Source organism: Octopus bimaculoides, chromosome 13 (genome assembly GCF_001194135.2).
Source record: "Octopus bimaculoides isolate UCB-OBI-ISO-001 chromosome 13, ASM119413v2, whole genome shotgun sequence".
Taxonomy (NCBI): domain Eukaryota; kingdom Metazoa; phylum Mollusca; class Cephalopoda; order Octopoda; family Octopodidae; genus Octopus; species Octopus bimaculoides.
The window spans coordinates 32,799,129-32,811,675 of NC_068993.1; the positions used below are offsets into that span (position 1 = coordinate 32,799,129).

The 12,547-nt window shown below is 35.9% G+C and overlaps 1 protein-coding gene across 3 annotated transcripts in view; it reads right to left on the reverse strand.

Annotated features, from left to right (window-relative positions):
• LOC106877874 (post-GPI attachment to proteins factor 2) overlaps nt 1–12,547 on the reverse strand; it is a 55,134-nt gene that overhangs the window by 33,602 nt on the left and 8,985 nt on the right. For 2 of the 3 annotated variants that reach the window (XM_052972409.1, XM_014926909.2), the window contains exons 2-4: nt 10,925–11,183; nt 9,732–9,847; nt 2,847–2,955 (exon numbers count right to left, since the gene is read on the reverse strand). In XM_052972409.1, coding sequence (XP_052828369.1) covers nt 2,847–2,955; nt 9,732–9,847; nt 10,925–11,183 — 484 coding nt within the window. Of the gene's footprint in view, nt 1–2,846; nt 2,956–9,731; nt 9,848–10,924; nt 11,184–11,503; nt 12,001–12,547 lie in introns of those variants that run through there. The other variant, XM_052972410.1, reaches the window with a different exon arrangement.

Below are 12,547 nucleotides of genomic sequence, written 5' to 3' on the forward strand. Positions count from 1 at the left end.
TCTCAAAAATAACCTGCAGTTGTTTCCTTCAAAATTCCTACATGCTCGAAATGTACATACATCAAGGTATATTTGTAGAAAATTTCACAAAAAAATATTCATTTTCCTGGAAGCTAAGAGGAATTTAAGTGGAATTTTCGAAAATTGTCCCCCACCTCCTCCAAAAACACTTTCACCGAAAATTTTTGTATATTCGGAATCTACATAATAAATAATATATGCATAGAAAATTTCATTAAAAAAATATTCATTTTTCTGAAAGTTATGACCTTCCAAAGTCGGGGGGGGGGTACAATCTGTAGTTATGCCGTCAATGTTTTTGTAAATATACCACGATTTTCACTAGGGTGTGAGGGTTGGGATTTTAGGGTCAGGGTTATGGTTTTAGGGTTACGGTTAAGATTTAGGGTTACGGTTACGGTTAGGATTAGTGTTACAATTTTAGGGTCAGGGGGTTAGGGTTTAGGGTTAGTGTTAGAGTTAGAGTTAGGATTAGGTTTTGGGTTTTAGGATTAGGGTTGGGTAATTGTGCAGGTATTAATCTGAAAAATTACAGAAATGTGAAAACTACCGACGCTGCCATCTATCATAACTTTTGTTGTTCTGTTCAATATATACATAGATTATGCCTCCAAAGAAGAGAGCTTGCTGGGGAAAGAAAGCAACCGGTTTAAAAAGACAGCATCAGACTGCAGCAATTCACCACATTCCAGAAGCTACTTTGAACATAATGCAAAATGGTGCATCAACATCTACTGCCCAATCTGATAGAATTCTGGCAGAACTGTGTAGCAACAGATCGCCAGCAATTGCTTCATCAGAAATTGCCGTCCTAGCTCCTGCTAAAAGGGATTACCCTGCTATGTATAATCAGGGCAGCGCAAGAAGTTGTTTTGCACAAGCATTTGTATAGCCAATTAGACAAATGAAATTTACGTACGCTTAATACTGTTGCGCAAAACAGCCTTCAGACTTTCCCTATTAATTTCATCGTCTTTTGAATTATGAACATATTTACATCATAAAGGTTTTTTCGTTGCAACGATTTCTTTTTTAGTTGATTTGCACCTAGCAAGACTTATCGTAGATGGCGTAATAAGTCACACCCAGACAACGTCAGGTTATACTGCTAAATATTTGTAGTGTTGGTTTATGTTACTGGAAAAACCAGCATTCTCATTATCTTGAATACCCACTAATAAAAGCAAAACACCATTACTGTAGTTTCAATTAGAAGATGAGACAAAGAAAGTCTGGTAACTTTAATGTATTATAAATGTTACTGTTCCACATAAAACATTAATGAGGAATTGAAAAAAAAAATTATAAATAAAAATAAACTCACACATAGATATGTCTTAAATATAACCTACATACATATATAATCATCTGCTATTCTATGTTGACATACACACACAACCACTACCATCATCATCATTTAACATGGGCTTAATGGCTTGACAGGATATGGCAAACAACAGGGCTATGTTGAGCTCCAGTGTCAGCTTTGGCATGATTTCTATGGTTGGATGCCCTTCCTAATATCAACCACTCTACTGTGTGTACAGGGTCCTTTTTCTTCATGCCACCACCACTAATGAAGTTGCCAAGTAATTTATGAAAGACAGCCGACTTGAGCAGGATTTGAACTCAGAAAATAGAGGGACGTAATCAAATACAAGCCATTTTATCCAACACTATCAAGTCTGTCGAGTATTGTACAACATTATTAATTGATTTCACAACCTCAATCAATTAATTCAGATGTATTTGTACCATCATCATTACTTTAACATCAGGCTTTCTATGCTTGCAGGGGCCAATTCATTGAGCAGATTTTCTATGGCCAGATGCCATTCCTGTCACCAATTTTCACCTGTTTCCCCACAACAGATATGTTTTTATGGAAAATTAGAAGTGAGCAACAATGCTTCTATGACAGCGATGCTCATTGACAACTATCACATGATGTAAAGGCAAAGGGACACACTCACACAATGAGCTTCTTTCAGTTTCTGTCAACTAAATCCACTCAAAAGGCTTTTGTTAGTCAGGGGCGCTGGGGAGACTGAACCCCAGATCATGCAGTTGAGAAGCAAACTTTTTAGCTATACAGCCATACCTGTGTTTATCGATAATTTTTAAAAGTATCTTTTTAATTAAATTTATCAAACAGATGTTTGTCGTAGAGGGTTTTTTAGTAAGACAGAGCAGGGAAATGGTAGAGTCACTAGAGTTTCAAACAGAATGCATTCTGGTATTTGCTCTGAGTCTGTACTTTGAGTGCAGACTCCACCAAGGTCAACTTTGCTTTGCATCCTTTTTGGGGTTGATAAAAATGCACCAATCTTGAATGGATGGATGGTGAGTGGGCAAAACTACAGTCAAATACCTTACAAAATGTTTTCCAGTTCTTTGCAATCAGAGTTCAAATCCCATCTTGTCCTACTTGTGTGATAGAGTTAATCTGTCATTCAGTTTAAAACCAACACCTGGCAACCTGTGAACCTTTAATGGAGTTTTTTCAGTTGTAAGCACTCAGGCCATGTCACTGATTTGAGGATACTTTCTTCCCACCAATCTTAAAGGCCTTGTAAAGAGTCACAAGCATGGCTTTCCTTCCCGACTAAAAGAATAAAAGCAAATTTTTAACCTTGTTTAAATTTCACATTATTCCTCATGAAGATAGCACCAAACTTCTCTTTCAGGAAGAATTACTAGCTTCATTTAAATTTGTGAGAAGTTCCTATATCTTCACCCTAACAAATCTGTTAAGTATTCAAAAAAAAAAAATGAAAACTGATAGAGACATAAAAGCTGTCATCAGAAAGCAAATAGATGCTTACCTCCTGGTTCACAATATTTATTATGTCGCCAATACACGTAAGCAGCAATGAAACAACATGATATGTTGAATGCAAATAAGCTAAATTTGGTTGAATAAGATTTCCTTTCCTAGAATAGAAAACAAAAATAACAAGCCTGAATGGTTATAGAATGTTTTATAAAAATTCATTTTAATGCAATTGTGTAAATTGACAAATATATAACAATACATCTTGGTAGAGTCAATAAACCAAATAACACACACACACACACACACACACACAGTATTACATTACATTTTATTATTGTTTTGTATTAACAATATTATTTCATGTATAACTTAATTTCAAAGTCTTTCATCATTTCTTTCACTTGGATAATTATGGTGGCCAGACATAGCAACCAAATCTCCCTCATACCACTTTATGCATGACTGGCATGAGAGTGATCTTCGACCAAGTTACATCACAGAATAGAAACATTTGTAATGTCAAGTGACAACCACACATTACATGACAAGTTCTTGTGTACATTGTTTACATGTCTGTACAACTTTAATACTCAGTTGTATTAACTAAATCAGTCACAAAAACTTTCTGTTATATATTTGATCATGTGACCCACTGATGGTTATAGATTGACAGTTTAACCCCTCAGCATCTAAACTGGTCATATCTGGCCAAAATATTCTACCTGTTTTATGTTCAAACTAGCCAGATTCAGCCTCTTACACCTACCCTAGAATGTCATTCTAAAAATAAATAATCACATCAAGATCTCAAAGCTGTGAGATAATGCATGGCTAATTGGAAACAATGTGAATATATAAGGATTACATCTGGCAGAGCAATCTGAATGCTAAAGGGTTAAAACTGGAAGCACATTAAAATGAAAACAAAAGAAAATAAAAGACAAATAGTAATAAGACAGATAGCAGTGTAGCATGTTCAAATAAAATTTTTTAAAATCTCATTCAAAACAAAAACAAAAAAACTTATATGGTAAACAGGTTTGGAAAATCGGGAGAGAATGTAGAAAAAGGGAACATTACCAAATGGCTAGAAAATCAGCCAGGTGATAGGTATATTTAGTCAAGGGTAAAACAGAGAAGAGGAGATTTGTACATGCCTTGCAATGTGAAGCTGAGAGGCATGAGGTGTTCAGGATTGCAAGACAGTGTGCGGGAGAAAACCAAGAGGTCATTGGTGAGAAGAGCATTCAGAATGACGAGTCTGTTGAATATGGAGAATGCATGGGATAAAAAGGAACTACTTTGTGCTGATCTTACAGAGGGTAAGCAAATCAGGTTGAGAGCAGCATGGAAGATAAGGTGATCAAGAACAGGAAGAGAGGGAAAACTGCAGGCCCATTAGGGATAGTTGCAGAGATGTTCAAAAAATCTGGTGAGATAGGATACAGGATTACCCCCACATAGTTAATCAAGTTACACAAGGAGTCATACCCAATAACCGGCATAGTAGTATCATCATAAACTGCTACAAAGGCAATGCCATAGAGAAAAGCAGCTACAGAGGAATCAAACTACTGGATCTGGTTATGAGAGTCACAGAGAGAGTCATAGCACAACTGATTCATGACAAGGTAGTTATAGATGAGATGCAATTTTGGTTTTGTGCTGGGAAAAGGTACAACTGATGCAATTATCCTAATGAAGCAAAAAAAAAAAACTGCAGGGGAAATACTTAGCTAAGAGTAAACCATTATTCCTGGCTTTTGTTGACTTGGACAAAGCATTTGACAGGATACCATCCATATACAGTAATCTTGCAGCCACTAAGGAAACTAGGTATCGATAAATGACTTATGAAAGCTATACAGGCTATGTACAAAGTTGCTGTAAGTAAAGCGAGAGTCAACAACTTCAGTGATGAATTTAATAAGATTGGAGTTCATCAAGGCTCAGTCTTTAGTGCATTCTCATATATCATAGTCCTATATTTTGATGATCTATTTCTCATAGCTTGATTTATAAGAGAATCAGAGAGGAAATCCTGGGCATAGAAGCTAAGTCTAGAATCAAGAGGCTTTAATATAAACTTAGCAAAGATGAAATAAATAAGAAAGACTAACAGGAAACATAAGCTTCATATGTGATAGATGCACTAAAGAAGTATGTACAGCAAACACACTGGAAACTGAAAGCCTGAATGGCTCAACAGAAGTAGTCGATAGATTTTGTTATTTTGGAGATGTATTTAGCAAGGGAGGTGGTTGCTCCAAAAGTATAGCAACCAGAGTATGAACAGGTTAGAGAAAGTTCAGAGAGCTATTAACCACTGTTGGCAACAAAAATCTTTTCCTACAGAGTGAAAAGCAGATTGTATGATGCATATGTTAGAACTGGAATGCTGCACAGTAGTGAAGCATGTGCCTTAAATGCAGAGGACTTGAGAAGACTAATAAGAAATGAAATGAGCATGTTCTGTTGGATAAGCAATGATAGTGTGCATGAACAATATAGTATAAATGTACCGAGAGAAAAGTTAGGCATAAGAGTTATCACTTGTAATGTTACTTGCTGTCCGTCAATGTTGACAATGACATTGTCCTCTAGGAGTGAGTTTTATCTTACATTTTGTGAGTTGATTGATGTGAAAATAGTTCTATTCTGGAAACGCATGTCCTTGACAAGGGAGGTTGCCCATTATGTTGTTGGTGAGTTTGAGATGACATTGACATCTCTTTTATTCAAGTTTCTGACATTGGATTATTTCAAAGCATGCAGCTCCTTCATTACAAAGGAGCACCAGGTTTGCCAGTTCCGAACGAAGTATTCAAGTTGTGCCAGTTGAATGTTGCAAGATTTGAGAACAAGCTTAAGATAGTCCCTGTGAGGAAGCTAGAGTCATTTCACATCCTTTGTCTCCAGTGAATTTTACATATTACTTGGAAAGATAAGGTCCCTCACACAGAAATTCTCCAGCAAGCAGGAATCTCCAGCATTGAAGCCAACATCCAACGCCATCTTCCAAGATGGGTTGGCCACATTATCAGAATGCCTGACAAATGTCTCCTGAAAATGGTTTTCTTCAGAGAGCTTTCAACCATTGTTTGCCCACACAGGGGTTTTTCTAATATGCAAGAAAGACGATTGCAATGATATGGACAGCTGTATAAAGTGTTAATCCCTTAATGTGGTTGGAGTTTGTGGAAGAGGGAGACCCAGGAAAATATAGGATGATGTGGTGAAGACTCACCTCAGGACCCTCAGCCCCACAGGGGAGATGACAAAGGACAGGGCTGTCTGGCAATATGAGGTTCTAGAGAAAACCCACTCACCTCATCAAAAGTAAGTTCTGGAAGCACTGTATTTATTGCACTCTTCACCCACATGTTACAGTTTCCCACCACCACCACTGAACCAAACTACCTCTCATCATGCCTAACTATCCCCTGCTGCTGCAACCTACCCCACCTTATTTCTTATTACTCTCTTGCCACTCCTCCACCTTGCTCTCCTCTGCATCCTTCTACCTTGCCCAACTCTTGACTGTGATATCACCTTTCAATCCTACCCATTTTTACAGTTGTAAGCTGACTCTTTATCCCCTCCTCTCCTGTTTCCTATAAAATCTTGCAAACCCCCACCCTGCTGACTTCTATTCCTCTCATAGATTGTGGGGATCACCTGGACACCTCGTCGTTACTATCACAGTTCCTACTGCTCATTCTCACTCTCCTCTACTTAATGTGAGTAGCCATGCAGCTCTTCTAAAAGAATCAGTCTTGTCACTCACTTCTCACATACTTTAACCCATCATCTCCTAGCATAAAGCTGACTTCACTTAGTTAATAGACTTACAATTCGCATGGCAACCTCACTAGTGCTGGTGGCACAAACAAAAATCATTCAAGACATGCTGTAAAGTGGTTGGCATTAGGAAGGGCATCCAGCCCCAGAAACATGCTAAAGCAAACACTTGAACATGATGCAGTCCTTGGACAGCTTTAGATCTTGTCAAACTATCCAACCCATGCCAACATGGATGCTAAATGATGATGATGATGATGATGAGACCTTTCTAATGGGGCTGATTTACTCAAATTCATTCATAGAATAAAAGTTTAATACAATAACGATTTTCTGTTTTACCAATTCCTGTTGAGTATTTTTGATAGTTCAAACTATTTTATAATTGCAAATGAAACAGGGTGGTTAAAACCTGTAGTGATCAGTGCTGATGGGGTTTCTTCAATATCAGGAAAATACAAAAGACTGGAGGCTCATTATTAAAGCTATGATACTAAGTGTCAAATGGACATTGCTGCAGACATGAAGAATTGATAGCAAGGTACCAAGCAAAGTTGAAAATGATACTGGATGAGGCAGTGAATCTAGTTCATTTTATTTATATCCTTTAAATTGCCATATTTTTAGTGTTTGTTGCAGGATATGTGCAGTACTTCCGAACACATAATCTCAGGTGGTTAGGTGCTTACTTGCATACTTGAGTAACATGATGAAATACAATATTTCTTCATAAATTATTCCATGGTAGTGAATATCTCAATTTTTTTAGGGCTAACTACTAAGGTTTACATGTCTCACATTTTTACATATTTGAATAGCCTAAATTAGAATCTTGAAGGTAGATTCCTAAGTATTTTTAAGGCTGAAGTAGAAGACATGGTCAGGAAATTAGATTTGTGGTTGAAAGTCAGTCAAAAAAGTCTTTGAATACATTCTGGACATTCTGTGACTTTTTTGCAAAGTCTAACCTCTCATAAGAAATAAGAAACCTTTAAAATCAATTTTTGCAAAATTTAAAGGACAATTTTAAGGATTATTTTTCCACTTCTTGATACCAATAATAAGTGAATTAGGGATAGATTTCAGGTAGTTGTAAATATAAAATATTTAACTTCAAATGAAGAAAACAAACTTTAATGTTTTTTTGAGAAACCTCACTGAGGTTAGACTTCATTCAGTATGGTTTCTCAAACTTTTAGTTACCTGCAAAAAGCACTGAGATATTTAATGCTATTCCTCACTACATATTAATATGAGCACACTTTCCCTTAGCTGTTTTATATAATACAAGATTAACAATGTTAATAATAATCCTTTCTAACATAGGCGCAAGGCCTAAAATTCTGGGGGAGGGGGCAAGTTGATTACATGGATCCCAGGGTTCAACAAATACTTATTTTATCAACCCTGAAAGGATAAAAAGTAAAGTCAACCTTAGCAGAATTTGAACTCAAGACATAAAGACAGATGAAACGCTGCTAAGCAATTTGCCCAGCATGCTAATAATTCTGCCAGCTTGCCACCTTTACTAATAGTGATGATGATGATGAGGAGCATATTGAATACGGAGTTCAGGTGCACTACAACTGCTCTGAAAACAGTAAAGGAGAGGACAGAAAGCAGAATTTGGAAACTGCTTAAACCAGTTGGCCATTGAATTTGAAATGTGGAATACAGAATCAAAAACAGCATCAACCAGCTCATTAAACAAGTGTCTTTTGTTTTGATTTTTTATATCTATTTAATTGCATATCCAGTATCCAGTTATATATTTATATCTTTCAACTAAGGGATGAAACAGGAAAAACAAGTTTGTTTGAAGTTGATAAAACTGGTTCACTGAGCCAACAGACATTTCAGAAGCCTGGAAGCTCATGGGGAAAATTCATTAAAAAGGGTTTTTGAGGGAAAAGGTTCATAGTTACTGATCACATTGTTCTGTTCACAAGCAAACCTTCAAAAAGGTGGACATACAAGGCTGCAATTAGACTAAAAAATATAAGACCAGATGATAGTGCATTGGCAGAACTGTTAGAGCATCAAACAAAATACCTTGTATTTAGCTTGGAAGTTTATGTTCTGAGTTCAAATCCTGCTGAGATCAACTTCACCCTTCTAAGATTATTAAGTACTAGATAAATACTGGGAATCAATTTAATCAACTCACTCTTCCCCACAAAATATGTGACTTGTTTATGCTAGAAATTATCATCATCATTGAAAGATAGGTCTATGAATTCTCTTCTGCCACATTCCTAGTCATAACAACTTTTCCAAGCCTCTCTTTAACAACAGTTAAGTACCAAAGAGCAAAAAATATTTTTTTTAAATCTAGAATAAAAACATACTACACATAAAAAATGTTGTTGAATACCATCATCTTTTAACATCCACTTTTTCGTGCTCACATGGGTCTGGCAGAAATTACTGAGATAGATTTTCTATGGTTGAATGTCCTTAGTCGCCAACCCTCACTTGTTTCCAAGTAAACTAATATTTTGCCATGGCCAGATATGTTTTCTACAGAAGATTACAAACTAATGGTACCACATGTATAACAGTGAAGCTCATTTACAATTATCATGTGCGATCAAGATACAAACATGCACACACCCATACATATAGATGGACAGATAGACAGATATATATCATACATCATTTAATGTCAATTTTTTATGCTGGCATGGGTTGACGGTTTGATTGAGACTGGTAACCCAGATAGCAGCACCAGGATCCTACAGCTGGATACCCTTCCTAATGTCAACTACTTTACAGAGTGTACTGAGTGTTTTTTCTGTCTCACCAGCAGGGGTGCTTTTTACATGTCATCATGTACTGACAATGACCACGATTCACTAAGCTTGGCATTACTTCTCAAGCAATGCATACACACATACAACTAAGCTATAATAAAAGACACTTGCTCAAGGTGTTATACAGTGCAACTGAACCTGCAACCATGTGGCTGGAAAGCAAACTTCTCAACCATACACCCAAATCCATACCTATCATTATTTTATATTTTTCTGACTTTTATTCCCAATTTTGTTTGCCTAAAAAAAAATCTTCAAGTTATTTATTAAAATAAGAATTTCCTTTATTTACTTAAATTAATATAAAACAAGGTCCTTACTCTTGAAGTCATCTTCCTGCCATCATATGTACGGCCCCATTTCACTAGAATTATAGTGAACAGCATATAAAACAAAGAAGATACAAGAAATGTGATGAAGAACTTTTCATGGGCATCTGAAAAAAAAAATAAAAAAGCAAAAAAAGTGAGTATAAAATTAAATCTTGAATATTCTTTTATTTTAAAATTCTTAAAGTTAACTGCATTATTTTTATGCATACACACACAGACATTTAGGAATTATACATTACAACAGTGTTGTTTCAATACATAGACATATCTTTCCAAGGATAATACTCCTGCCTTTAAAAAAGATATGAGGATCCACAAATGAACTTAACACCTACAATATCATTATTCTATGAATATATTGAATTCTTTGTTATAGCTGTTCCACATTTACTATATGTATGCCTCGCCCTCTGTGTGTGTGCGTGTGTGTGTGTATATATGTATATATATATATATATATATGTATATATAGAAATATATATATATATATATATATATAGACACACACATACACAAACATACACACAGTGACATCATTTAATATCAAGACAAGAACAAAGCCATGGTTACATCTGTTTCCACAATCCCAATACAAACTATGAAGAGAAAGCGAGAACAGTTTAGCCCTTTAGCATTTTATCCAGCCAAATCCAGCCCAAATATTCTACCTGTTTTATGTTAGGACTGACCAGATACAACCTTTCACACCTACCCTACAATGTCATTCTCAAAATATACAAATATACTATTGAAATCTTGAAGCTACAAGATAACATATGATTAATTCAAAATGATGTGAATAAATAAGCAATACATTTGACAAGGAAATTTGAAGTCCCAGTCAACTGGGATTTCAAATTTTACCTATTGGCTAATTCAACCCAGTCAACTAGATCTGCACAATAGATTTGACTCTCCTTTCAGTAGTGAATCACCTTATCAGATGCACCAGCATGTAATAATAATAAAGAAGGCAGTAAAGTGGATGAAAACAAGACAAGATGAAAATGGTGTAATAATAATGATGGAACGAATATGAAAATAAAATAATAGCTTTCAAAAGAACAGCAGCCATAAATCTTCAAAATCTTCACACAAATCAATCATTAACAAAAACAAACAATTGTCAGATAATAAAACATTATCATCATTGTAGTAATTATCAAAAAGTGTGTACTTACAGTGGTTTTCATTTGATGCTACATAAGTGAGACCTAATAAAGCTAAATTTTCAATTATGTGCAACACACATGCAACAGCTGCTAAATGTCCGTACAGTTTGTTCTTCTCAGCCAGCCTGACAGACATGTGGAAGTTATAATATGTAAATGCTACTAAGAAGCGAGGAGCACAATGAAGGCCAATACATGCCCGCCACACATATCGTTGAGGAGTAAAACCACCAATAGCTGCACTGATAGAAGGCAAGTAGTTGGGAACCTAAAAAGAAAAAAATAGAATTAAAAAACAATTTAATCATGTAAGGTAATTATATATATTTTTTTTTATTCTTTCATTTGTTTCAATCATTTAACTGTGGCCATGCTGGAGCACCGCCTTTATATATAGAACATAAGGGCACCCAACAATAAAATATATACAGTATCATCATCATTTAACATCCATTTTCCATGCTGGTATGAGTTGGAGAGTTTGACAGGAGCTGTCTGTTTTGGCATGGTTTCTATATAAAATAGAAATTGCAAACAAGAGACTCCAACTAACAACACAAGAAGAACCAAACATTCCTAAGATGTTACCATCCTGTTCTTCCTCTTCTTAAGACACACCACCTTGTTCTTCCTCTATGCTGTTTGTTTCACCAACTCCATTTTTCCATCCATGGTCACAATATTTTACAACAGCCAACACAAACAAGAAAACCATTTGCTAACTGCAGTTATGTAGCTGCAACATACAGATGACAGGTACAGGTGCAACAGCTGGCCAGCATCCAAAAAATGTTGACTGTTCTCATAGCTGGCTGCATCAATTATCACAGTTCACCAACTTCTTCAATTTGAATTCCACCTCTGACCACTTGGTACTGTGTGGGGGATGGAACATGCCCACATCATCGGTGGCTGCCAGTTCAATATTTAGCTGATCACTTGAGATCATTACCTATGTGTAATCCATCACCATACATTAGTGGCTTCCATCAGGATAGAAGCACAAACTGGGCGCAGTGTAATGCACCAGTGTATTTATGGAGACTGCAATACACAGCTTCCTTTTACTAAAGGTAATATCATTCCACCAGCACCCATACATACATACATACATACATACACACACTACATACATGCATAGTCATGCAACATATACTTCTGCATACATACATACACTCATGTACACATATGCACTCATGCATACACACAGACTTACATAGACACACATGCTCACATATCCATGAATATACACTAAATAAAAAATTGACTGGCATGTTTATTTATACTCTGATACACATAAACACTTTTGTACACCATGAATATAGTACACACACATGCATATATACACAGACACACACAAACATATATCCACACACACATACACAGGTTTTTAGGCAATAGAGAAGCTAAGCAAGTGCAGACTGCAGTACACTGCGTCAGATATTATTGATGTAGCAATAAATATAACAGTTGAGAACTGAAGACGAGAAATATTATTGGATTCACACATTTCTATTTCTGTTAAAAATTACACTGCAGGAATAACAGCAGCAAAAACAATAACATCAATATACGCACATGTAGGAATGTGCGTGTGTGTGTTGTGTGTGTGTGTGTGTGTGAAAGAATGTA